The sequence below is a fragment of the Oncorhynchus tshawytscha genome, linkage group LG04 (genome assembly GCF_018296145.1).
Source record: "Oncorhynchus tshawytscha isolate Ot180627B linkage group LG04, Otsh_v2.0, whole genome shotgun sequence".
Lineage (NCBI taxonomy): Eukaryota > Metazoa > Chordata > Actinopteri > Salmoniformes > Salmonidae > Oncorhynchus > Oncorhynchus tshawytscha.
In genome coordinates this window covers 10494462-10521581 of record NC_056432.1, presented here as the reverse complement: position 1 = coordinate 10521581, position 27120 = coordinate 10494462, and the positions used below count along the sequence as shown (strand labels likewise).

The following is a 27120-nucleotide window of genomic DNA, read 5'->3' as shown; positions in this document are numbered from 1 at the left end:
TATGACTCCTATGGACATAACAAGGAGAGTATGTTTTTTTTAATAACAGAAAACACTTGTCTGTCTGTTCTTGAGATCCACAAATCGGCAATTACCCAATGCTCATTTGGTGGACATTCTTGTCTTTGCCTTTCACCTTATGGGACTTCATCCCATTCAGTTCTTTGGTGTTGCTCATCAATGCCTGTGCTCCGAATCTGAAATGTGCCCAGAAATGGGTGTCCATTGGCTCAGCTCCCCTGCATACTGAGACCTCACCATCTGAGCTCTGGAAACACTCCGCCATTTTGGTGCATGTACGACTCTATCAATTCCACTGCACTCACTGCACCAGTGCCCACAGACCTGTGTTTGATTGTATGTAGTTTGGAAATTCTTTCTCACCTGTACTGTGCTGTCTATTTCAAGATGAGAGCCTCAACCTCTAAACGGACATTTCTTGAGAGACGCATAGAGGCACAAAAAGGACTGAAAATAACTGAGATAAAAGACAACAGAAAAATGACTTTAAAAGCAGCTAAAGCTATTATATGTATTTTATTGAATTTGTTTTGAAAATACATTTTAATGCGTGGAATGTGTTTGGTCAGAAAGTAAAACAAAAAAAAACATTGTTCTCAGCGGTCTACTTGTTTTCTCAGCCAATTTTGAAAACCGCTAAATGAGTGCTATAGTCTTACTCTGGTTTGCGTCATAAATCATATTCAAGTTGTTTTTCACCTTACTTGTAGTTCTGCCAGGGCTCAGTCAGGAAAACAAAGTCACATTTCTGTGCGATCGTGTCATTCTCCAGTCCTCTAATTGACTGTTGTAAGGGCAAACAGTTGGGCTCAGATTGAGGAGAAGCCCTTTCCAATAACATCCTCAGCACAAGCCTTATCAGTACAGGCTGGCTTCTCCTCGCCAGTCTCCTGTTTCAATAGGATTTTTTTTGCCATTGGAACTGTAGAGCTGATGGCAGCCATTTTGAAAGATCTTTCTATTTTATTTCTTAAATGTTAAGGGTACTGTTTATCTAACGTTTTCAAAGTGCCAATTGTTTAGACAAGACCATTAAGGTGAGGTTTTGGAGGGAGGGGGTCAAAAAAATAATAATGTGAAGGGAAAAGAGGAACCAAACCTTTTCACTAACACTGTATTAATATTTAATAATGTTAGTTGTTTAGAATGAGCTTTCAGTTTGTTATCTTAAGACTAAACCGCAAATGTTGTGCGTAGAGACCAGAAGCAGTGTTTGATGCAAGTCTTCTAGATGTTATTTTCTTAAGCTGCAGTACGGCTATCGAATGACAATAGGACACAGACAACATTTAAAGAAGTTTTATTTAGTATAAATGACAGAGACATTATGAAATGTGTATATTTTACATGTTGACGCTATTTTTGTTTAATAAAAAAAATAATATATCATATGAGCCTTGAGTTAGCAGTCACCCAACATATTTGGTTTCCTCCCAGGTCCAGAACACACACGAGCTTTCTCTTGTCATGTTGAGTTCATTTTGATTTGCTGGCTAATAACAGAGGAGGCAAGATCTTAAAAAGAAGCATGCACAACTTGCTATGCGCGTAACATTTTTTATTTCATACATAGGAGGTACAGGATTACTTGATCATGTTCAACTGATTATAGTGTACAGTATTTAATATAGGCCTATGTTGTTGTATGTGTTGCATATTATTCAAACGGAACAAACTGAGGCCTCTGTTACAAGTGGCAAAGCTTTCTGTGTATAATTTGTCTAATAAACTTGTTTTCTACAGTGGTATGGGTTTTGTAGTCTTTGCTGTGAATGTGTAAGCTTGCCAGGAAATAATGTTCCACTTTTCCATGTAAAGACTTTATTTCCAGAGCGCTACATCCACCAATTTTTCACATTTGTGTTTTTTCATCAGAAATGATTGCTTATGGCTAACTACATGTGTGTGTAAAATGTTACTGTTCTTACACTTTTAATTCATATATTTTAGATGTTAATAATAAATGAAGTGTATATATATATATATATATATATATCTGGATAAAAGCATCTCCTAAATGGCTAAAATGTCAAATGTAAATCATACATATATTTATTTGTTTACCTTATTTTAAATATTGATGTCACAGTTGTATAATTTGTACAGTTATTCATTACAAATGTAGTTATGCGTTACCTTTGACTGTGTTAAACCTAGGAGTTCTCTGAGAGTGAGGCTGATATATAGCATTTTGCAACAAAAAAAAACGGATTATTTGTCTCTCTGAAATGAAACAATCAAGTGATAGATTTTAAACAAATACAGTGAGCTCTAAAAGTATTGGGACGGTGACACATTTTGTTGTTGTTGTGGCTCTGTACTCCGGCAGACTGTCCGCTTTAATTTGAGGGTATTTTCAAGCCATATCAGGTGAACCATTTAGACATTACAGCACTTGTTGTACATAGTCCCTCCCCATTTTAGGGGACCAGAAGTATTGGGAAAAATTCACTAATATGTGTATTAAAGTAGTCAATAGTCTAGTATTTGGTCTCATATTCCCAGTACTAATGATTACATCAGGCTTGTGACTCTACAAACTTGTTGGGTGCATTTGCTGTTTGTTTTGGTTGTGCTTCAGATTATGAAATAGTAAGTGAGAAAGTTACAGACGCACAAATATCAATCCCCCCTAACCTCTCACTATTACAATAACATTTTTATTCACAACGATTCAGGATTATCCGTAATCATGGTAGCATCCACATTAATGTAGAAGTGTTCTAGGTTAGGTTCATCTTCATCCCAGTGAGTTCTTTTTCAAGAAGAATCCTGCCTATTGGAACAGCTGGAGCCGTTGCTGGGTTAGGAGAGCACATCGGTACCACGCAAGTCAACGTCCTCTTTCTGGAGTTCAATAAGGGAACAGGACGTGGTCCTGTTATGGCTGGTTTATAGTGAATAATGAATTCATTATATTTCTATGTTGGTACCAGTCTGTTTGTACCATCATGCCACTTCTTGTCACTCCATGTCATGTTTGGTAATGAGTATTAAGGACAGTAGACTCAAAGACTCAATCATGGACACGCTTACTGACAGTTGTGGATGCTTCACGTGATGTTTTGTTGCCTTTGTACTATTGTCTGTGCCCAATAATGTTTGTACGATGTTTTTTGTGCTGCTACCATGTGCTGCTACCATGTTGTGTTGCTACCATGTTGTGTTGCTACCATGTTGTGTTGCTACCATGTTGTGTTGCTACCATGTTGTGTTGCTACCATGTTGTTGTCAAGTTGTGTTGCTGTCATACTGTGTTGTCATGTGTTGTTGCCATGCTGTGCTGTTTTCTTAGGTCTCTCTTTATGTAGTGTCCCTCATGTCGTGATGTGTGTTTTGTCCTATTTTTTTTTTTTAATGATCCCAGCCTCCGTTGCAGCAGGAGGCCTTTTGGTAGCCCATCATTGTAAATAAGAATGTGTTCTTAACTGACTTGCCTAGTTAAATATGGGTTAAAGAACTTTTTTTTAAAACAGGCTAGCTGGTTTATGTGTAAAGGAAGTATTTTTCTTTACTCAGAAGAAATTATTCTACACCTTTTATGAAACTCTGGGACAATTGACATTCCCTATTCAAGGGGGTGTCAGCGTTAGAAGCAAGCAGTGATATCTCAAACTAGTGGGTTGTTTAATTTCTATCCACCAAGTGGCGCTGTTTCACTATCAAACATTTGTTAGATAATGTTGTGCTATTTGATCGAGAGAGAGACTGCAAAAATATCCTCAGTGTTCGACGTAGAACACAACATCCACCTAGAAGGAAGTGATTCCCAAACTTTCCTTAACAAAGCCATCACCTTCAGTGAGATGAAACAGGAGAAGAGTCCCCGAATCAAGTTGGTCCTGCGGCCTGGTTCACAAACAGAGCCCCAGGACAGCAACAAAATTAGACACAACCAAATCATGAGAAAACAAAAAGATAATTACTTGACACATTGGAAAGAATTAACAAAAAAACTGTACAAACTAGAATGCTATTTAGCCCGAAACAGAGAGTACACAGTGGCAGAATACCTGATCACTGTGACTGACCTAAACTTAAGGAAAGCTTTGACTATGTACAGACTCAGTGAGCATAGCCTTGCTAATGAGAGAGGCCCCGTTGGCAGACTTGGCTCTCATGAGAAGACCGGCTATGTGAAAACTGCCCACCAAATGAGGTGGAAACTGAGCTGCACTTCCTAACCTGTTAAATGTATGACCATATTAGAGAAGCATATTTCCCTTAGATTACACAGACCCAAATCCAATTTCGATAAACTCCCATATATATTGGAAATACCACAGTGTGCCATCACAGCAACAAGATTTGTGACCTGTTGCCACAAGAAAAGGGCAACTAGTGAAGAACAAACACCATTGTAAATACAACCCATATTTATGTTTATTTATTTTCCCTTTTGTACATTAACTATTTGCACATTGTTACAACACAGTATATAGCCATAATATTGACATTTTAAATGTCTCTATGTCTTTTGAACTTTAGTGAGTGTAATGTTTACTGTTTATGTTGTATTATCTATTTCACTTGATTTGGCAACATATGATTCCCGTGCCAATAAAGCCCTTTGAATTGATTTGAATTGAGAGAGAGAGAGCGAGAGATAGAGAGAGAGAGATGCCTGCACAGACTATGTATGATAAAGCCTTTATCAAACGTTGCCTAAAGTTGTAGACACGAATTCATTAGTGCCAAAAAAAAGCACCCAACCATCCGAATCTGGCCTTTTCCACGAAGGCTTTAAAAATACCAACGTAAATACCAATGGTCCACAAATACATTATTATTATTTATTAATATTACGTCAGCCTATTACTGCATCCGTCCAGTGCACCTCGTTTCCCCGGAGACAGAAATGGGGTGAGCAGCACGCAGACTCGATCACGCTGGAAGCCCCCACGGGGACACATTTTGTGCCCATTTTCCAAAGAGTCCCCCAAGCGTATCGAATGGAACATAGAGTCACCATTGTGCCTGCGACACTTTAATAATCGACAGCTACAATATCCAACCTGTTGTTTGCTTTGGGAGCCATTCCAGCCTCACTGGACGGCGGCTTGTAGGTGGGGAGACGGACCTAGGCGCCAGTCTCCTAGCCTCGACGCCTTAAGAATACATGAATAAAAAGTGAAAAGATGAATGTCATTTTATCTCAGAAATTGTGGGATTTGGTCGGCTATCGTGCATGTGCGGGTTGATCTCGCATGTTTAAGATTGCTAAACTCTCAGTAGGCTATAGTCTTTCAAATTAATATGTTTAAATAGACCTGTATACAATTTTTTCCGCTTCAGAATACATATAGCATTTCGAATAATAATAATAATAATAACTAAAATCATATCTGAAGACATTACATGAATCTAATCCTGCTATTTATTTATTTGTTTGACTTCCTCTCCTCTATACTTTATTATTATTATTAGACTATTATTATTATTGTTATTGTTATTATTCAGTAGCCTTATATATTTTCATTTTAACTGAGAGTTCAGAAAGTGACATTGTGAATGGTTTGCATATAGGCTAGCTGGTTGTCTATTATGATTAGTTTATTTAACAGTAGTTTGTGTCCTACTTTTTTCATATTCTTTATTTCGTCTTTTTCTCATCCTTCTATGATTTTGACAGTCCAGAGGCAGTCAAGGGAGTGGGCCCGTCTAAAATGATATGCTGCGAGCACACTGTTCCACACACACATTCCCTCACACCCTCACTCGTTCACTCGCTCACACACACTCCATCACGCTCGCTTTCTCTCTCTCTCTCTCTCTCTCTCTCTCTCTCTCTCTCTCTCTCTCTCTCTCTCTCTCTCTCTCTCTCTCTCTCTCTCTCTCTCTCTCTCTCTCTCTCTCTCTCTCGCTCTCTCTCTCTCTCTCTCACACACACAAACACAACCTCTCTGAGCTTGCCACTGCTCTCCTGACAGTAAAAGCGCTGTCGAGCTCCCTGCTCATGTTTCCGGTCCCTGTGAAGCTCTTTTACCAACAGGGCGTTCCGTAAGTCGGATCAAAAGGTTTTGAACCTGAACAAAAGAAAATGAAATTCGAGATGGCCTTAACATTCATGGAATAGAGGAGCGGTGAATTGACAATGATCACGGACCCCAAGGAGCCAAGTTCTGTGGTCAAACTTTTTTCAGTCCCTAGAACCAGTCCACACTCTTAAGAAAAAGGTTCCATATAGAGCCAAAAAGTGTTCACTTAGTTCATATGTGGAACCCTTTTATAGGGTTAGTTCTTCAGAACCCTACTTAACTGAATCAAAATGTGTTTTACAAAAAGAACCCCAAATAACCATTTTTTTTTCTAAGATTGCAGGATGTTATATTCTTTGCCTAGTTGGCGCCCTTTTCGTAACCTTGTAGGACCTATCCTGATCTTGGGAGCATACACCCTGTTTCGCGACCGAAAGCTACCGAAAGCTACCGAAACAGAACGTGAACTCGCAAGAGCAGAATGGTTCGTACGAGGCTACCCTTTTACTTTCTGAATTTAAATCTGGAAATGTTATAGCTTACCATAGCATAGCCATATTTTTTATACATTGGAGGTACAGTATATAGAACATATTTTAAGCATTTAAAACGTTTAGTCTTTTAAACTATTTTAATTTTAATGTTGAGTAACTTATAAACGGGCCAAAATGTATAGGCCCTATAGAGCCACATGGTACATGATGATAAGGATGATAATGGTGTTTATCTCTTTATGATCTTCCATTTTAATTTGACAAATGAATTGCGTGATTCCTTTCGTGGCAGTATTCTGAACATTAGTTCAGAGCCTATGATGCATACATTGCCAATTTCGAAACGACTCTCTATCTGTAGAATTGAGGATATCTGGCATGAGCCAAAGAAACACAGATGCCTGTTGGATTGGGCAGGTGCACGGACATCCTCCATCAGTCCACGAGTTGAAGCTCGTGCTGTCCACACTATTAACCATATTGCTCTATCCATGTGTGTGTTCTGAAGGACTTCCCTTTGTGCTAGCCACCCAGTTAAACAGTCTTTAAACCGATACGTTATTATAAACAGTCCAGACATAATAACCTCTCTCGGGTTTACGGAGACTTCTCATTGGTCGCCAACACGCGCCTGCCCCAACCGCTCTTATTGGTCAAAGCGCCACGCGACCAGCATGAGAAGGGGGGCTCCCAGGCGCGTGCCGCTTTTTAAAGCGACGCCGCGCCTTGAGACGCTAGAGGAGTCCTGCACGCGACACTGTGAAAGCACACGTTGCTAAAGAAACATTTTTGATAGCGTTTTATATTTGGTTAAGTTCTTTAGTCCTGCAAGCCACCTGATTTATATATTTTTAAATGGATGTTATCAGTGTTGAGGAATGGAGTAAAGACGCGAAGGAGAGTAGCAAGGTGCAGCAGTCGAGAATGGAGAGGGGGGAGCAGAGCGAGTACCCATCAAGTCTGGCACTCATGGACAGCAGTGACCCACGCGCCTGGCTGGCTCCCGTGCAGCCTGCTGGCACCTGCGCGGCACACGCCGAATACCTGCTGCACTCGCCCAGCTCCAGCATGTCCCCCGCATCCGGTCACAGCCCAAACTTTAGAAAAAGTTCCAAGAGCCCGCTCAAAGTGCGGGAGTTGTGTCGGCTCAAGGGTTCGGTGAGCACCGAGGATGGCAGACAGAGAGCCCCATCCAAACCTGGCAACGGAGTCCAGAAGCAGAGGCGCCAGGCTGCCAATGCGCGGGAGAGAAGACGGATGCATGGACTGAACCATGCCTTTGACGAGCTGCGCAGTGTCATCCCTGCTTTCGACGACGACAAGAAGCTTTCCAAATACGATACCCTGCAGATGGCCCAAATCTACATCAACGCGCTGGCGGATCTGCTGCAGGGTCCCGGTGTTGACTCGCCAAAGTGTGACCTGTTGTCCGCCAAGGAGAGTCCCCGGGGATCCTCCTCATCCACCTGCCGAAGGGGCTCAGGCACGGGGCTACCAGTCCAGTTTAACGGAATCCCATTCCCCTTCGAAGACGGCTCGTTCTCTGCTTTGATGGAGCAGGAGATACGCTCTCCCTCGGGGACACCTACTTCCGACTTGGAGAGCAGAAAAGACTCCCCCCGGTCCAACCGCAGCGACGGAGAGTTCTCCCCGCACTCTCATTTCAGCGACTCAGATGAGATGCAGATGGAGCTCCAGAGCGAAGACGAACTATCTGAACTCAAACTTCCCAGCCATCACTCATTTTGAAACTTCACCAGAGACTTTCTAATCGTGTCAATAATATCTGATGCTAGCATAGCCTACATTTTATAATATGATAGATTGGGCTTTCCGAAATCGTTTTGTTTCGTTTGAGAGCTTCTATTTTATTAACTGTTAGATAAAGATGATTTTATGTCAGATAATTCGGTTCTGCCAATAGAATTGATCGTCTCATTGAGACATATAAGGACCCCTCTGCCATGTCGTCTGTCGCGCGCAGCATTGCCACGGGCTTTCCCAATATCACAGCATGGACAAAACGCTGTCTTCCAAGAAATTGCCTGATATTTTTAAATGTAAAGGTTGTTTGTAATTATATTTCCTTATACTTCTCATGATCATGATTTCATTGTTTGTAAATGAATCGTATGAATTTGTTTGCGACTTCAAAAGTTAACAATTCGCACTTTAAAACAAGAGCCAGAGGCTTGGAATAACATGACTTTGTTATTGAACCATTGTTTGTTTTAGTAGGCCTGCCAATTTGATATTTAATATATCAATGTTGTGTTCTTTTTGTATTTTGGGCTATTCACTTCAAATTAACATGTGTGTCTGTGCTTTCATTGGATGATTGAAGTTTAATTATTCCTAATTGTTTTCATTTATTTTTTTCATTTAAATGTGTAATTTCAAATGTTTAAAAAAAACTGGTTTGCCATTAACTGGTTTATGTTCTTTTCATTTTGAGAATAAAATAATCAAGTTGAAAACCATCATTTTCTGTTGTTTCAGTGCTTCAAGATGTTGATAAGCAAAGAAAATAGATGGCCTATACGAACACTAACGTTACAACCATCACACAACTATTCCATGAAAGACCATGATAACAATTACTTTTTCATTGCATGACATGCAGGAACACTTGCGGGACAGAGGAGAAATATGATGACGATGATGATGATTATTATTATTAGTAGTAGTAGTAGTAGTAGTAAAAGTAGTAATAGTAGTAGTAGCAGTAGTAGCAGCAGTAGCATTAGTAGTAGTAGTAGTAGTAGTAGCAGTAGTAGTGGTGGTGGTAGTAGCAGTAGTAGTAGTAGTAGTGGTGGTAGTAGTAGTAGTAGTAGTAGTAGTAGTGGTGGTAGTAGTAGTAGTAGTAGTAGTAGTAGTAGTGGCGGTAGTAGTAGCAGTAGCAGCAGTAGCAGTAGTATTAGTAGTGGTGGTAGTAGTGGTGGTAGTAGTAGTAGTAATGGTGGTAGTAGTAGTAGTAGTAGTAGTAGTAGTAGTGGTAGTAGTAGTAGTAGCAGTAGTAGTAGTAGTAGCAGTAGTAGCAGTAGTAGTAGTAGTAGTAGCAGTAGTAGTAGTAGCAGTAGTAGTAGTAGTGGTGGTGGTAGTAGTAGTAGTAGTATAATTATATGCCTACCTGTTAGACTTATAATAGGTGTTATTATTATTTATTTTATCAAATGCATTTATAAATAAACCCTATTAGGGGTTTAGCTGTCACCAGAGAAGTCCTTTCATTTGGCTCGTCTTCAGCTTGACTTCATTACTGAAATGTGTAAAACAAAATCATCTTCTGTGACCTCGTGGATATTCGAGATAATTCGGTGTATCTCTTACGTGTAGGCTATATACAGCTAATAATGATAGACAACTTTTATTTTATTGTTGTTTCGATTAACTTTTTCCTGCATATATGCCTATCCATAGGCCCTAAAGTTATCCGTTCATCTTGTTTACCTGAAGTCTGTGCATCTTTAGTATGGATTGGTGGCTTGAAATAGTAATAATAATAATTTAACGTAGGCTGTGTCAAATAATTGCATCAATCATAATTCAAAATAGTTTGCAAATGCGTTATATAATTTAAGAGCTCAGAAAACAAACCACTAAATAGCCTATGCCTATAAGACGCTCACGTAAAAGTTAAACCATCACTAAAATATATTTACAGCGCACAAATTATATCTTGAATAAAAGTATTATCTTTATGTAAATATCTCAAATTTAAAAAATGACACTCAATTTTCTCTGTAACTTATTGTATAAGTGAATCATAGTTAAAAAAATCAATTTAAAAAACGTGTCCACAAATCGCTCTTTATATGTTGGACCTTCTAGTCCAAAAATGATGCATTCTAACTTGAGTGTTTATAGCATATAATTAGGAATTACAATACAATTATTACTAATATTCTATGGTTTACTTTAGAGCAACAGTGCATGGCACCTTCCACAAAAATAAGTAGGCTAACTTGAACTAGTTATACTTTGAGTAAAATCCTGTTCACTCTAGGCCTACCCATAACATTAGTTAAGTGTTGAGTTTTGGTGACATTTACTAAATTAATTGTAATCGGAGTGTGCATTAATTTCAGGCTATTGTTGGCAGGCCCGTGGTCGAAGGTGTTGGATAGCCTCATTGAAGCACGCGCTGTCAGCTGGTGAGCGCTCGGGTCCCCTCCACACACTGTGATCAGTGTCCCTCAGGACTCTGGATAGAACACACTTTCTTAGTAAACCCGCAACGCACACGTCAGCTTGCTCGCAAAGTAGCCACACGCGAGCGAGCATGCTCTCTCTCGCTCTCTCTCACACACACACTTACCAAAATGAGTTATACTTACACTCTTTTACCCTCATTTTATGCAGTCACCTTCGGTTTAGACTAAACTACAGTGCAGACTGTCAATGAATTTTGAACATTTTCATTTGAGCCATGCCTAATAGGATCATCTGTACATTTTCAGATTAGCCCACTCCTCCGTAGAAAAGGCGTGTTAAAAATGTTTCGAAATTATTTATGAAAGTGTCTGTTTGTACCTGCCGCTTCTGCTCCCTCCCCCTGGTTTTAACCAGTCACACCGTGTGCCCCTTAATCTCGATCAATGTGGAGAATAATAGGCAATATAATGCGGTGTTAAATTATTTACCGTATTTATTCACACACCGTTATCTGATTATTAACAAAGCAGCCATCTGTACTTGCGTGACTCATGTGACCCGCTATAACTGGTAAACAGGTACATTATCGGATTTGGCGTGGTGCTCAGGTCTATCATATAGCTAGCCAGTAGCCTACTGGGCTGCGTTCCGAACCTATATTGAGTTTTATCCTATTTGTCGCCGATGTGAACAAATGTGTTCTATTTCGTTGTTTTTATTTGTAACCATCACTCTTTAATGACATACCAATAAGTTGTCCAACTCTTATGTCTGGTTTTCACGAAATCACAGGAATAGCCGTGCTTATTTAATGGGGATGAAAAACATTGATAACGTTGTTGGAAGTTAGTGTTTCCAACTCCAACATGGTCGATAAAGTTGCCTTTACCGTTACTCATTTTACAACATAATTGGGGCTATTTTAACTTACTTGGCACGATTCTTTTTGTTAATGCTATACAAACTTTAATTGATTCGGAGTCCAGACTGGCAATACAATTTCTTGGAAATCCTCATAAAAACACTGAAATTCAACGTTTTGATAATAATTATGATTGGAAGGGATATCCGCTCCAAACATTTCTGTGATGGGCGAAACTCTGATGATATCGCTACTATCTCCACTATGTGCTGTCATATCTATAACCTATCTCCACTCATTAGAACGCTACTGGTGCTATCATGTCGATTCTAAATAAACAATGGTCTCAAAAACAGCTGAGCGACAATACGGGTTGAGATTTCACTCTTATTAAAAATGTAGATGTGGGCGTTATGAAAAATAAAAACAACCCCGCCATCCTTCTGCCGCAATGGTGGGGGCTATGAGAGAACCCGAGACCCAACACGCGTGCAAGTATCCTATGGCTTCATGTGCATCATCATGTTTCAAAAACATCTTTTCACTTTTTGTATGCAGTCACACTCTGTCTGGAGGTACATTAATGGTAATCAAATTGGTGGATTAATAGTGGTAGGCAAGTCAGTTAAGAACAAATTCTTATTTTCAATGACGGCCTAGGAACAGTGGGTTTAACTGCCTTGTTCAGGGGCAGAACGACAGATTTTTACCTTGTCAGTTCGGGGATTCAATCTTGCAACCTTTCGGTTACTAGTCCAAGGCTCTAACCAATATAATTGTATCTGTCCATTATGAAATAAAAAAAAGTTATACAAAGTGAATATGTTTATAGTGATGAAAGGGAAGACAAACTATAGCCTATAGTCTAGTTCTAGGGAGTTTTTCTTAGCCACCGTGCTTCTACACCTGCATTGCTTGCTGTTTGTGGTTTTTGGCTGGGTTTCTGTACAGCACTTTGTGACATTGGCTAATGTAAAAAGGGCTTTATAAATACATTTGATTGATTGATTGTTGCCACCAACACAGATTGGTCTGTGCAATGTCATAGTTAAAAAGGTCCTCAATTTTTCTTATCCCAATTTTAACATAGTTTCTCTCTCTCCAGCTTAATATAGGCCTAATGTTCTTTGTAGTATTCTTTTTTGTAAGTTTCCAAAGAATACATATTGTATTTAGAATAAAAAGCACTTATATTGAATAATATTCTCTCTTGGACCATCAGCCGTGAGGGGTGATATCATGTACAACCATGCAAGCAATTATACTGTCCCATACCTTGTTGTATAATAAAACAAGAGGCCAATCAAATGGCCAAAATATCATTCAAATGGATTCAGAAGCAAGTGCATTCCATGGTTTTCTAAAATGAAATGAGAGGTTGTTGAATTTTGTATGAGATATGGGGAGTTCAGCAGTCCAACAAGCCAGTACTCTCTGGGGACTCCAGAACAAAGGGTAGAACTGGGCCATACTCCCCATCTGCTGAGGGAGAGAGGAGAGCAAGGGGCATCAACAAAAAGAAGAGAAAGAGCGACAGAACACAGGATGAGTAGAAAGAGAGAGAGGGAGGGAGGGAGAGAGAGCAAAAGAGAGAGAGAGAGAAAGAGAGAGAGAGGGGGCGAGAGGGAGAGAGAGAGAGAGAGAGAGGGGGAGAGAGGGGTAATAGAGGGGGAGAGAGAGAGAGAGAGCGAGAGAGAGAGAGGGTGAGAGAGGGAGAGAGCAAAAGAGAGAGAAAGAGAAAGAGAGCGAGAGAGAGCGAGAGAGGGAGAGAGAGAGAGGGAGAGACGGAGAGAGGGCGAGAGAGAGGGCAATAGAGGGAGAGAGAGAGAGAGAGAGAGGAGGAGAGAGGAGAGAGGGCGAGAGAGAGGGCAATAGAGGGAGAGAGAGGGAGGAGAGAGAGAGCAGGGAGAGAGAGAGAGAGAGGGGGAGAAAGAGCGAGGGAGAGAGAGGGAGGGAGAGAGAGCAAGAAAGAGAGAAAGAGAGAGAGAGAGGGTGAGAGATCGAGAGAGGGAGAGAGATAGAGAGGGGGAGCGAGAGAGAGAGAGAGAGAGATAGAGAGAGAGAGAGGGAGAGAGAGAGAGAGAGAAAGGAGGAGGGGAAGGAAAAAACTACAATAACAATATGTAGAGGGACAAGGTCCATGTCATTAAAGAAGCTATTTAAATAATAAGTCATGATATTATTCTTTCAGTCACTTTGCAATGTTCATTAGAACTGATGGTGTCTATGGTCCTTGAATTATCCCTCACTCATGCCCTTATAATGCAGGTGGAGTGCAGAGAGCACCTGTCACACTGCCAGCCCGGTCCAGCTCATCTGTAAGTGCTGCTATTGAAACATGAATGTCTGCAATGCTAAGCGTGGACTAGTGTGAAGTGCTTGTGTGGAGACATGCACACACCTGCAAGCGTAGCGAGATATGGGGAATGCTTTGTGTCCTTTTTTAAAAGATTGTTATCCAAGCAGGGAGGACAATATAATAGAAACGGTCACATGAGCCAATGAAGGCGTGAATAATGCATTGACTTCTGAAGAACACCAGGTCTTTTGTCTGTTGTTATCAATGCAAACTCCATGTTTCCCTGATATCTCAGGGTTATTATTATTAGATCATGGAAATGTCTCTGTGATTGTCTAAGATCTGCAACATATCAGGAGAGAGGTGGTCAGAGGGTCTTAAAGCCAAGGCATTGTAGATTAAAAAATGGATGTAGCTATCACAGATTACCTCTTTAAATACATATATATATTTTTTTTTTTTGAAATGCGTGAGCTATTTTAATATATATTTGTGAATGATGTCCTGTGGTTGCTTTATAAAGTAGCCCAGGCCAAAGTCCCAAACACACTTCCTGTTGTTTCTGGATGCGGATGTCACTGATGTCCGTTTGTCTCTGTGCATGAGCATAAAATACAGTTGTGGGTGAACCAGGGTCTCTCAGGTTCTGTTCTTACTGGGGTTGTGTTTTTCTGTCCGCCACCTTCAAAGCAAATGTACATGGACTAACATGAGGCTTCTTGGGTAACCGTCCAATTCAGAAGCACACAATGGTGAGCCCAATTATCTCCATGCTCAATGGTGAGCCCAATTATCTCCATGCTCAATTGTGAGCCCAATTATCTCCATGCTCAATGGTGAGCCTAATTATCTCCATGCTCAATGATGAGCCCAATTATCCCCATGCTCAATGGTGAGCCCAATTATCCCCATGCTCAATGGTGAGCCCAATTATCTCCATGCTCAATGGTGAGCCCAATCTCCATCTCCATGCTCAATGGTGAGCCTCCATGATCAATGGTATCCCAATCCCATGCTCAATGGTGAGCCCAATTATCTCCATGCTCAATGGTGAGCCCAATTATCTCCATGATCAATGGTGAGCCCAATTATCTCCATGCTCAATGGTGAGCCCAATTATCTCCATGCTCAATGCTCGGTGAGCACGAGTTACAAGTTTTGTGTGTGTGGATGTGTCTGTATGTTTGTATGTATGTGCATGTGTGTGTGTGTGTGTGTGTGTATCCGATCCGTATTGGAAACAGCTCCACTGTATGGCTATTTAATGTTTTGACACATTATGACCTCCACAGGGGTTGGGTTACGTCCAGCGTGCAGCTCCCCTTCAGCAATGTATGGCAATGATTTGATTTGATTGATTTGAATTTGATTTGATTTGATTTGTATGGGGTGCAGTTTGACTGCAGAGACGTGAAAGCGGAGTGTATTTGGAAGTGACTGTGCTAAAGGCCCTTTTCCAATCCCACAATGCTGAACATGACCGAGCACCTTCTCAGCAGGAAATGAATGGTCTGACCTGGGTGAGGACTTCACCCACCCACACTTCTGAACATTACCGAGCACCTTCTCAGCAGGAAATTAATGGTCTGACCTGGGTGAGGACTTCGTGGTTGTGTTTTAAACAGGACAGCCTACGCACCCACCCATCCACCCACACACTTGGCACCGAAGCCCAGCAATGTTCACCATGCCTAACATCTACTGGATAGCTGCCAAGTAGACCCATGTACAGTACATACATGCAAATCTGGGGAGTAACCACCTCACTGATAAAGACTATGTTGTTGACACATAGCTAGCTACTCTTCAGGAATCTCCCCATCGCCATATCCATCCCAAAAGTCAGATTATCTGTCTGATAATGTTGAATGATGAGATAACATTCTTGTCCTTGAATCACATCAATGATGTAGTATAATCAGTCAAACAGGAACTGAAAGTAGATTGGGATCGTATCGTTTTGAATGCGTCCTAACTGTGTGAAGCTCCCATCTTACAAAATCGCAATCGGAGCACAGAGATTGTTCACCGTACAAAAGTGTACAGCAGACGATGCAAAGAGAGAACGCAGTTGAATGACCCAGTAGTCAATCTGTTGGAGAGTTCCTCTTTAAAGTCCCAAGAAGGACCTCCTGATTCCCTGGATAAAATACCTACATTACCAATGATGAGGTTGAGAGCAGAGCAATGCCTGTCCCTCCCACTCACTGTAAAGACCCGCTCTGTATATTAAGGGCTCTGTCCTTCCCCATTGTACAGTGGCTGTACAGATAATATTTCATCAGGCCGCCCTGCTCTGGGGAGGGGTACTGTATATTGTAGGAGTTTTCTTGTGTTTGATTCCTCTCCCTTTCATGGCCGTTGAAAGTCCTTAGTCGATTTCCCAGGAGACCCCCACTCTCAGGTATCCTCAGGATGGAGCAGGCCGGAGTGGAGCAGGCTGGAGTGGGGAAGGCTAGAACAGACAAGGGTATCACTTTCAGCTCTGTGCACAGAGCACCATGCCCCCCCGACCCTCCTCTTTCCGTCCTATTTCCAATTAGAGATACATGTCCTAGCCCTTTCACTTCTCTCTTCAAGATCTCCCATTCACCTCTAAAAAAAGGCCATCTCACAATAGGGGGGAGTTGGGGAAAGCGAGGCTAGACGTAGACGGAGGGTTTAGTCTCGACTCCTGAGTCACACGGGCACAGAGACACGGGCCACTGGCCAGTTGCATAAATGCCCTGAAGTGTTGAATAATTTCTATTACAGCATCAAGCCTCAACCAGAGTGTCACTGGCAGGGTGTTCGACTGCATTGTGTATTATATTGGAACTGAAGAGAGGTGGCACTTATCTGCGCCAACTAAGACAGAGCTGTCTACAAGGTCAAGGCTAAGGCAGGTCGTCCTGACCAGGGACGCTAAGAGGTACCTTGAGGTCTTAAACAAGTGCAATACTGGTATGCTTACTAGAACAGTATAGAGTTGCATATAAATACAGAAGTTACCTTTACAGAACGACTCTTATACGACATGCCTCACTAGTCAGACACAAGATGTCAATAAGATAACAGCAGCTACACCAATCCACTTCTTCAAGGTATTAGATGAAGCATGGCCCGCAGGGATACAAAGAATGGACAACTAATCTAATTAGCTTTACTTAGTAAGAGTATTCTCAGGTTCCAGCTGTTTGCTCAACGAAGTTGACTTTGTCAACACCTCTTATCTATCTATTTCTCGCAGTCTGCAAGGTTTGTTGCTCTTTATCTTAGATAATAAAAAATAAAAAAAATAATAACAATAGATAGTTAGATAGTATGAAGAAACAATGTTGTAACTATATTTATATTTCATCAACGCTTAAATATTTCTGTGAGAGAATGTCATGTAGTTTATGGATGTGTATTTTTAATTTGGATTGAAAAGGTTGAATCTCATCAGTAACCAATGATCATTTTCTATCCCTCCTTATATAAAATGTCACGCCCTGACCTTAGAGCTTTTTAAGTCTCTAATTTGGTTTGGTCAGGGTGTGATTTGGGTGGGCATTCTATGTTCCTTTTTCTATGTTTTTGTATTTCTTTGTTTTGGCCAGGTTTGGTTCTCAATCAGGGACAGCTGTCTATCGTTGTCTCTGATTGGGAACCATACTTAGGTAGCTTTTTCCCACATGTTTTTTGTGGGTAGTTATTTTCTGTTTTGTGTTTCTGCACCAGACAGGACTGTTCCGGTTTTTGTTCATTCTCTGTGTTATTTTTGTTATTTCGTGTTCAGTTGAAATAAGAGTATGAACACTTACCACACTGTGCTTTGGTCCTCACCTTCTTCAACAGACGATTGTTACAATAAAAGGTTGAATCTGATCAATAACCAATGGTCCTTTTCCATCCCTCCTTATATGAACATATAAGATGAAATGTTGAGAGTGAGACAAATTTCAAAATGGTTCTTCAGGCATTCTTTGCTGGTTTGATGGAGATTCCTTGATAAAGAATCTACCTTTTTAACATGATAAATGTAAAAGCTCAATGACTCTCTTGTTTGAAGTTCATTACGCTTCTTTATCTCCCCCATTCTCCCAGATTAGTGCCATGGTCCTCCTGTTTTCACATCATTGGGTTATTTCACCTCTTGCTCCCGTAGAGATCAGTACCGCCTCACCGCTCATGTCAATCAATCATTCTCCTTTTACGTTTAAATTTGAGTCATTTAGCAGACTCTTATCCAGAACGACTTACAAGTAGTGCATTCATCTTAAGATAGCTGGGTGAGACAACCACATATCACAGGCATAGTAAGTGCATTTTCCCTCAATAAAGTAGTTATCAGCAAAGTCACTGCTAGTAGGAAAACGTACATTTATTTATTATTATTATTTATTTGTTTTTTAGTAGGTGGGGGCAGTGGGGAGAGGCGCTGTGAGATTAATTTAAGATACTCTTTGAAGAGGTAAGGTTTCAGACATTTTTGGAAGATGGGCAGGGACTATACTGTCCTAGCTTCAAGGGGAAGTTGGTTCCATCATTGGGGTGCCAGGACAGAGAAAAGTTTTGACTGGGCTAAGAGGAAGTTGACCCTTTGTAGGGGTGGGAGGGCCAAGAGACCAGAGGTGGCCGAATGGAGTGCTTGGGTTGGGGTGTAGGTTTTGAGCATAGCCAGAAGGTAGGGAGGGGTAGTTCCCTTTGCTGTTCCGTAGGCAAGTAACATGGTCTTATAGTGGGTGTGAGTGTGTAAGGGATTATGCTGACATGGGAGAACTTGGGAAGGTTGAACACCAGTTGGGCTGCGGCGTTCTGGATAAGTTGCAGGGGTTTGATGGCACAAGCAGGGATTACCACCAACAGAGAGTTGCAGTAGTCTAGACAGAAGATGACAAGAGCTTGCATTAGGACCTGCACCACTTCCTGTGTGAGGTAGGGTCGTACTCTGCAGATGTTGTAAATCATGAACCTGCAGGACCGAGTCACTGCTTTGATGTTTGCAGAGAATGACAGGATGTTCTCCAAGGTCACGTCAAGGTTCTTTGCACTCTGGAAGGGGGACACTGTGGAATTGTCAACCGTGATGGAGAGGTCTTGGAGTAGGCAGCCCTTCCCTGGGAGGAAGATCAGCTCCGTCTTGTCGAGATTGAGCTTGAGGTGATGGGCCGACATCCAAGCTGAGATATCTGCCAGGCAAGCAGAGATGCCTGTTGCCACCTGGATGTCAGAAGGGGGAAGGAGAAAAGTAGTTGAGTGTCATCCACATAGCAATGATAGAAGAGACCATGTGAGCATAAGACGGAGGTGAGTGACTTGGTGTATAGAGAAGAGAGGGCCTAGAACCCTGGGGAACCCCAGTAGTGAGAGTATGTGGTGCAGACACAGATCCTCTCCACGTCACCTGGTAGGAGCAGTCTGCCAGGTAGGATGCAATCCAAGAGTGTGCAGAGCCTGAGATGCCCAGCCCTGAGTGGGTGGAGAGGAGGATCTGATAGAGCCTGAGATGCCCAGCCCTGAGTGGGTGGAGAGGAGGATCTGATAGAGCCTGAGATGCCCAGCCCTGAGTGGGTGGAGAGGAGGATCTGATAGAGCCTGAGATGCCTAGGCCTGAGTGGGTGGAGAGGAGGATCTGATAGAGCCTGAGATGCCCAGCCCTGAGTGGGTGGAGAGGAGGATCTGATAGAGCCTGAGATGCCCAGCCCTGAGTGGGTGGAGAGGAGGATCTGATAGAGCCTGAGATGCCCAGGCCTGAGTGGGTGGAGAGGAGGATCTGATAGAGCCTGAGATGCCCAGCCCTGAGTGGGTGGAGAGGAGGATCTGATAGAGCCTGAGATGCCCAGGCCTGAGTGGGTGGAGAGGATCTGATAGAGCCTGAGACGCCCAGGCCTGAGTGGGTGGAGAGGAGGATCTGATAGAGCCTGAGATGCCCAGGCCTGAGTGGGTGGAGAGGAGGATCTGATAGCCTGAGATGCCCAGCCCTGAGTGGGTGGAGAGGAGGATCTAATAGAGCCTGAGACGCCCAGGCCTGAGTGGGTGGAGAGGAGGATCTGATAGAGCCTGAGATGCCCAGGCCTGAGTGGGTGGAGAGGAGGATCTGATAGAGCCTGAGATGCCCAGCCCTGAGTGGGTGGAGAGGAGGATCTGATAGAGCCTGAGATGCCCAGGCCTGAGTGGGTGGAGAGGAGGATCTGATAGAGCCTGAGATGCCCAGCCCTGAGTGGGTGGAGAGGAGGATCTGATAGAGCCTGAGATGCCCAGGCCTGAGTGGGTGGAGAGGAGGATCTGATAGAGCCTGAGATGCCCAGGCCTGAGTGGGTGGAGAGGAGGATCTGATAGAGCCTGAGACGCCCAGCCCTGAGTGGGTGGAGAGGAGGATCTGATAGAGCCTGAGACGCCCAGGCCTGAGTGGGTGGAGAGGAGGATCTGATAGAGCCTGAGATGCCCAGGCCTGAGTGGGTGGAGAGGAGGATCTGATAGAGCCTGAGATGCCCAGCCCTGAGTGGGTGGAGAGGAGGATCTGATAGAGCCTGAGACGCCCAGGCCTGAGTGGGTGGAGAGGAGGATCTGATAGAGCCTGAGATGCCCAGGCCTGAGTGGGTGGAGAGGAGGATCTGATAGAGCCTGAGATGCCCAGGCCTGAGTGTGTGGAGAGGAGGATCTGATAGAGCCTGAGATGCCCAGGCCTGAGTGGGTGGAGAGGAGGACCTGATAGAGCCTGAGATGCCCAGGCCTGAGTGGGTGGAGAGGAGGATCTGATAGAGCCTGAGATGCCCAGGCCTGAGTGGGTGGAGAGGAGGATCTGATAGAGCCTGAGATGCCCAGGCCTGAGTGGGTGGAGAGGAGGATCTGATAGAGCCTGAGATGCCCAGGCCTGAGTGGGTGGAGAGGAGGATCTGATAGAGCCTGAGATGCCTAGGCCTGAGTGGGTGGAGAGGAGGATCTGATAGAGCCTGAGATGCCCAGGCCTGAGTGGGTGGAGTGGAGGATCTGATAGAGCCTGAGATGCCCAGGCCTGAGTGGGTGGAGAGGAGGATCTGATAGAGCCTGAGATGCCCAGGCCTGAGTGGGTGGAGAGGAGGATCTGATAGAGCCTGAGACGCCCAGCCCTGAGTGGGTGGAGAGGAGGATCTGATAGAGCCTGAGATGCCCAGGCCTGAGTGGGTGGAGAGGAGGATCTGATAGAGCCTGAGATGCCCAGGCCTGAGTGGGTGGAGAGGAGGATCTGATGGTTCACAGTGTTGAAGGCAGCGGATAGATCTCGGAGGAGGAAAACAGAGGAGATAAAGTCAGCTTTGGCTGAGCGGAGAGCCTCCATGACGCAGAGGAGAGCGGTCTCAGTTGTGTCTTGAAGCCTGACTGCTTAGGGTCAAGGAGATCTTTCTGAGAGAGATCATGAGAGTTGGTTATAAATCAAATCAAATCAAATCAAATTTTATTTGTCACATACACATGGTTAGCAGATGTTAATACGAGTGTAGCGAAATGCTTGTGCTTCTAGTTCCGACAATGCAGTAATAACCAACAAGTAATCTAGCTAACGATTCCAAAACTACTGTCTTATACACAGTGTAAGGGGATAAAGAATATGTACATAAGGATATGTGAATGAGTGATGGTACAGAGCAGCATAGGCAAGATACAGTAGATGGTATCGAGTACAGTATATACATATGAGATGAGTATGTAAACAAAGTGGCATAGTTAAAGTGGCTAGTGATACATGTATTACATAAGGATGCAGTCAATGATATAGAGTACAGTATATACGTATGCATATGAGATGAATAATGTAGGATAAGTAACATTATATAAGGTAGCATTGTTTAAAGTGGCTAGTGATATATTTACATCATTTCCCATCAATTCCCATTATTAAAGTGGCTGGAGTTGAGTCAGTGTCAGTGTGTTGGCAGCAGCCACTCAATGTTAGTGGTGGCTGTTTAACAGTCTGATGGCCTTGAGATAGAAGCTGTTTTTCAGTCTCTCGGTCCCAGCTTTGATGCACCTGTACTGACCTCGCCTTCTGGATGATAGCGGGGTGAACAGGCAGTGGCTCAGGTGGTTGATGTCCTTGATGATCTTTATGGCCTTCCTGTAACATCGGGTGGTGTAGGTGTCCTGGAGGGCAGGTAGTTTGCCCCGGTGATGCGTTGTGCAGACCTCACTACCCTCTGGAGAGCCTTACGGTTGTGGGCGGAGCAGTTGCCGTACCAGGCGGTGATACAGCCCGCCAGGATGCTCTCGATTGTGCATCTGTAGAAGTTTGTGAGTGCTTTTGGTGACAAGCCGAATTTCTTCAGCCTCCTGAGGTTGAAGAGGCGCTGCTGCGCCTTCTTCACGATGCTGTCTGTGTGAGTGGACCAATTCAGTTTGTCTGTGATGTGTATGCCGAGGAACTTAAAACTTGCTACCCTCTCTACTACTGTTCCATCGATGTGGATAGGGGGGTGTTCCCTCTGCTGTTTCCTGAAGTCCACAATCATCTCCTTAGTTTTGTTGACGTTGAGTGTGAGGTTATTTTCCTGACACCACACTCCGAGGGCCCTCACCTCCTCCCTGTAGGCCGTCTCGTCGTTGTTGGTAATCAAGCCTACCACTGTTGTGTCGTCCGCAAACTTGATGATTGAGTTGGAGGCGTGCGTGGCCACGCAGTCGTGGGTGAACGGAGTACAGGAGAGGGCTCAGAACGCACCCTTGTGGGGCCCCAGTGTTGAGGATCAGCGGGGTGGAGATGTTGTTGCCTACCCTCACCACCTGGGGGCGGCCCGTCAGGAAGTCCAGTACCCAGTTGCACAGGGCGGGGTCGAGACCCAGGGTCTCGAGCTTGATGACGAGCTTGGAGGGTACTATGGTGTTGAATGCCGAGCTGTAGTCGATGAACAGCATTCTCACATAGGTATTCCTCTTGTCCAGATGGGTTAGGGCAGTGTGCAGTGTGGTTGAGATTGCATCGTCTGTGGACCTATTTGGGCGGTAAGCAAATTGGAGTGGGTCTAGGGTGTCAGGTAGGGTGGAGGTGATATGGTCCTTGACTAGTCTCTCAAAGCACTTCATGATGACGGAAGTGAGTGCTACGGGGCGGTAGTCGTTTAGCTCAGTTACCTTAGCTTTCTTGGGAACAGGAACAATGGTGACAGCACGCTAAAGTGTTAAGGACATTAAATAAAAAGGGATACTGGTCTGTAGGTTGACCTCAGAGAGGTCAAGTGTTGGTTTCTTGAGGAGGTGAGCGACTAGGGCCATTTTGAAGTCAGATGGGATGCAGCCAGTGGTCAGGGATGAGTTGATGAGGGAGGTGAGGAATGGGAGAAGGTCTCCAGAGATGGTCTGGAGAAGGGAGGAGGGGTGGGGTCTAGTGGGCAGGTTGTCAGGCGGCCGGACCTCACTAGTCACAGGATTTCATCTGGAGAGAGAGGTCAAAGCGTAGGATAGTTTTTGCCAGAATGGGACCAGTGGACTCAATAAGCTGAGTAAATGAGGAGCAGATATTGTCGACCTTCTTTGACCTTCTTTGAATAGAGGGAGGATGGAGGGTCGGGAAGGGAGGAGGGAGGGGAGGAGAGGAGGGAGGGCGAGGCGGTGGAGGATTAAGGGGGAGGCTTAAGGTGTGAAAAAAGTTTTGACGAGGCAAAAGCTTGAAATTTAGAGTGATAGAAAGCGGCTTTAGCAGCTGATAGTAGTGATGTGCGGTCTGACTCATAACCTGTGGGGGTGTTAGGGTCAATCTTGTGGATGAAGGGCGGGTGGGTGGCGGGTTGAATAAAGAGAAAACAATACCTTAATAAATCCATGAATGTATTATTCTTGTGCAATTTATAAGCTACATTGAGTTTTTTTTAAATTACTTGAGGCTGTTGCATTAGTATGTAAGCCTAAGCTTTAGGGCCTAATTGTACGCACGCCAAATAGCCTACACACCAATCGTCAAATGATTTTGGGAACAGGCCGAAAAAGTAAAAAGTAAAAAGGACTACGTCTGAGTTTAATTCAATAAGAGAAAAGCTGTGAAATGGAGAGTTGAAAATAAAGAGAAGGGAGGGCCAGAAAAGTCATGTTTGGGAAAGATTTGTTTCATTGGTAAAAGAGGATAGCAGTGCCAGCTATGTTATGTGTGATGATTGTGAGGCGTTATACAAATTCGACCGTCACGACCCGGGGATTTCAAGTAGGCCTATAATAGCAGGTCAAGGAAACTGTAGTTCAGATGGGTTAATGGTCACTGACTGTAGGTCTATAACCTCTCACATAGCTTTAATAGCCTGAATATTAACTCCTGTAGATTTTGCTGTAAAATCATACAGCAAATGAAGGCACAATTTTGACTCTGGAACAGGAGTGGAGAAATATGATTGATTTATTTCAGTGTCTTGAGAGAATGCGAATGTGAAGTTAGATACCGTCTGTAGAGGTGTTATCTTTATCAGCATCATAAAAGCTGATAGTATTTCAACCACATAAAATATGCATTCAAGTTGAACTGAAATCTTATCAGAAACATGTGGGTCGTTTTCACAGCTTTCTATTTCCTTACAACCGGTCAAACTGATGTCATTTGGGCATTTTGCACAGAAAATCTTTCCCTTTTATATTTTTATACAATGCCTTTTCTCCCCAGTCCCTAAACATCTTTGCTCCGCTTAAGAAGCAGAGATTACGGTGAAAACCTTACCGATGTCAACAACATTGAAGCATTCATCCTATTGATTTATGACATTATTCTGGTGAGCAAGGGTTAATTGTCACGCCCTGACCTTAGAGAGCCTTTTTATTTCTCTATTTGGTTAGGTCGGGGTGTGATTTGGGTGGGCATTCTAGTTGATCTATTTCTTTGTTGGCCGGGTATGGTTCCCAATCAGAGGCAGCTGTTTATCATTGTCTCTGATTGGGGATCATACTTAGGCAGCCTTTTTTCCACCTTTAGTTTGTGGGATCTTGTTTTTGGTTAGTTGCTGTGTTAGCGCTACAAAACTTTATGTGTCGTTTATTCTTTCTTGTTTTTGGTGTTCATTTAATACATTTATGGTGTACGCCTACCAAGCTGCACCTTGGTCCAATCCATCTTTAAACCCTAAGCAGTCAGACCAGTGATGATCCATGGCCCGAAGCCTCTAGTGATGATCCATGGCCCGAAGCCTCCAGTGATGATCCATGGCCCGAAGCCTCCAGTGATGATCCATGGCCCGAAGCCTCCAGTGATGATCCATGGCCCGAAGCCTCCAGTGATGATCCATGGCCCGAAGCCTCCAGTGATGATCCATGGCCCGGAGCCTCCAGTGATGATCCATGGCCCGAAGCCTCCAGTGATGATCCATGGCCCGAAGCCTCCAGTGATGATCCATGGCCCGAAGCCTCCAGTGATGATCCATGGCCCAGAACCTCCAGTGATGCTCCATGGCCTGAAGCCTCCAGTGATGATCCATGGCCCGAAGCCTCCAGAGATGATCCAAGTCCGGAGTCTCCAGTGACGGTCTGCAGTCCAGAGCCTCCAGCGACGGTCGGCAGTCCAGAGCCTCCAGCGACGGTCGGCAGTCCAGAGCCTCCAGCGACGGTTCCCAGTCCGGAGCCTTCTGCGATGATCTACGGTCCGGAGTCCCCGGCGATGATCTATGGTCCGGAGTCCCCAGAGACGATCCACGGTCCGGAGCCCCCGGCGACGATCCATGGTCTAGACCCTCTGGCGACGATCCACGGTCTGGAGCATCCTGCGACGATCCATGGTCCGGTTCCTCCAGCGACGATCCATGGTCCGGTTCCTCCGGTGATGATCTACGGTCCGGAGCCCCCGGCGACGATCTACGGACCGGTTCCTCCGGCAACGATCCATGGTCCGGAGCCTCCGGTGACAATCCACGGTCTGGTTCCACGGAAGCAGAGGGATCAGCGAGCAGAGCGGGGTCTATCAATATCAATATCAATATCAATATCAACACTATCGGTTATCAATATCAACACTATTAGTTATCAATATAGACACTATCAGTTATCAATATCAAAACTATTAGTTATCAATATCAACACTATTAGTTATCAATATAAACACTATCAACACTATTAGTTATCAATATCAAAACTATCAGTTATCAACATCAACACTATTAGTTATCAATATAAACACTATCAGTTATCAATATCAACACTATTAGTTATCAATATCAACACTATTAGTTATCAATATCAACACTATTAGTTATCAACATCAACACTATTAGTTATCAACATCAACACTATTAGTTATCAATATAAACACTATCAGTTATCAATATCAACACTATTAGTTATCAATATCAACACTATTAGTTATCAATATCAACACTATTAGTTATCATTATCAACACTATTAGTTATCAATATCAACACTATTAGTTATCAATATCAAAACTATTAGTTATCAATATCAACACTATTAGTTATCAATATCAACACTATTAGTTATCAATATCAACACTATTAGTTATCAATATAAACACTATCAACACTATTAGTTATCAATATCAAAACTATTAGTTATCAATATCAACACTATTAGTTATCAATATAAACACTATCAGTTATCAATATCAACACTATCAGTTATCAATATAAACACTATTAGTTATCGATATAAACACTATCAGTTATCAATATAAACACTATCAGTTATCAATATAAACACTATCAGTTATCAATATAAACACAAACTACATTTCTTTTGGTTTTGCTTTTAAAGCGTTTTGGGAATCTCTGTTTAATGAAAGAGCTTTATAAAATAAATAAAATAAAATCAAAGTTTATTTGTCACGTGCGCCGAATACAACAGGTGTAAACCTTACTTACAGCGACCAAATATATTTTACGTGTATTTATATTTAATTTATATTAGTATATTTTACGTTTTACTGTGGATATAGATACTTTTCTACCCGTTTCCTCCAACATCTTCACAAGGTCCTTTGCTGTTGTTCTGGGATTGATTTGCATTTTTTGCACCACAGTACGTTAATCTCTAGGAGACAGAACGCGTCTCCTTCCTGAGCGGTATGACGGCTGTGTGGTCCCATGGTGTTTATACTTGCGTACTATTGTTTGTACAGATGAACATGGTACCTTCAGGCGTTTGTAAATTGCTCCCAAGGATGAACCAGATTTGTAGAGGTCTACAATTTTTGTCTGAGGTCTTGGCTGATTTCTTTTGATTTTCCCATGATGTCAAGCAAAGAAATCAAATTTTATTTGTCACATACACATGGTTAGTAGATGTTAATGCGAGTGTAGCGAAATGCTCAGAGACACTGAGTTTGAAGGTAGGTATACCTCCAATTGACTCAAATGATGTCAATTAACCTATCAGAAGCTTCTAAAGCCATG

The 27120-nt window shown here is 43.0% G+C and overlaps 1 protein-coding gene and 1 pseudogene across 1 annotated transcript; one reads left to right on the top strand and one right to left on the bottom strand.

The window, feature by feature from the left end:
- Nucleotides 1–7370: 7370 nt before the first annotated feature.
- LOC112249474 (protein atonal homolog 1) lies at nucleotides 7371–8393 on the top strand. Its single transcript, XM_024419304.2, has one exon. The coding sequence runs from the start codon at nucleotides 7418–7420 to the stop codon at nucleotides 8240–8242; it is 825 nt and encodes a 274-aa protein (XP_024275072.2). The 5' UTR covers nucleotides 7371–7417; the 3' UTR covers nucleotides 8243–8393.
- Nucleotides 8394–18154: 9761 nt separating this feature from the next.
- On the bottom strand, nucleotides 18155–25600 carry LOC112249473 (annotated as a pseudogene).
- Nucleotides 25601–27120: the final 1520 nt, after the last annotated feature.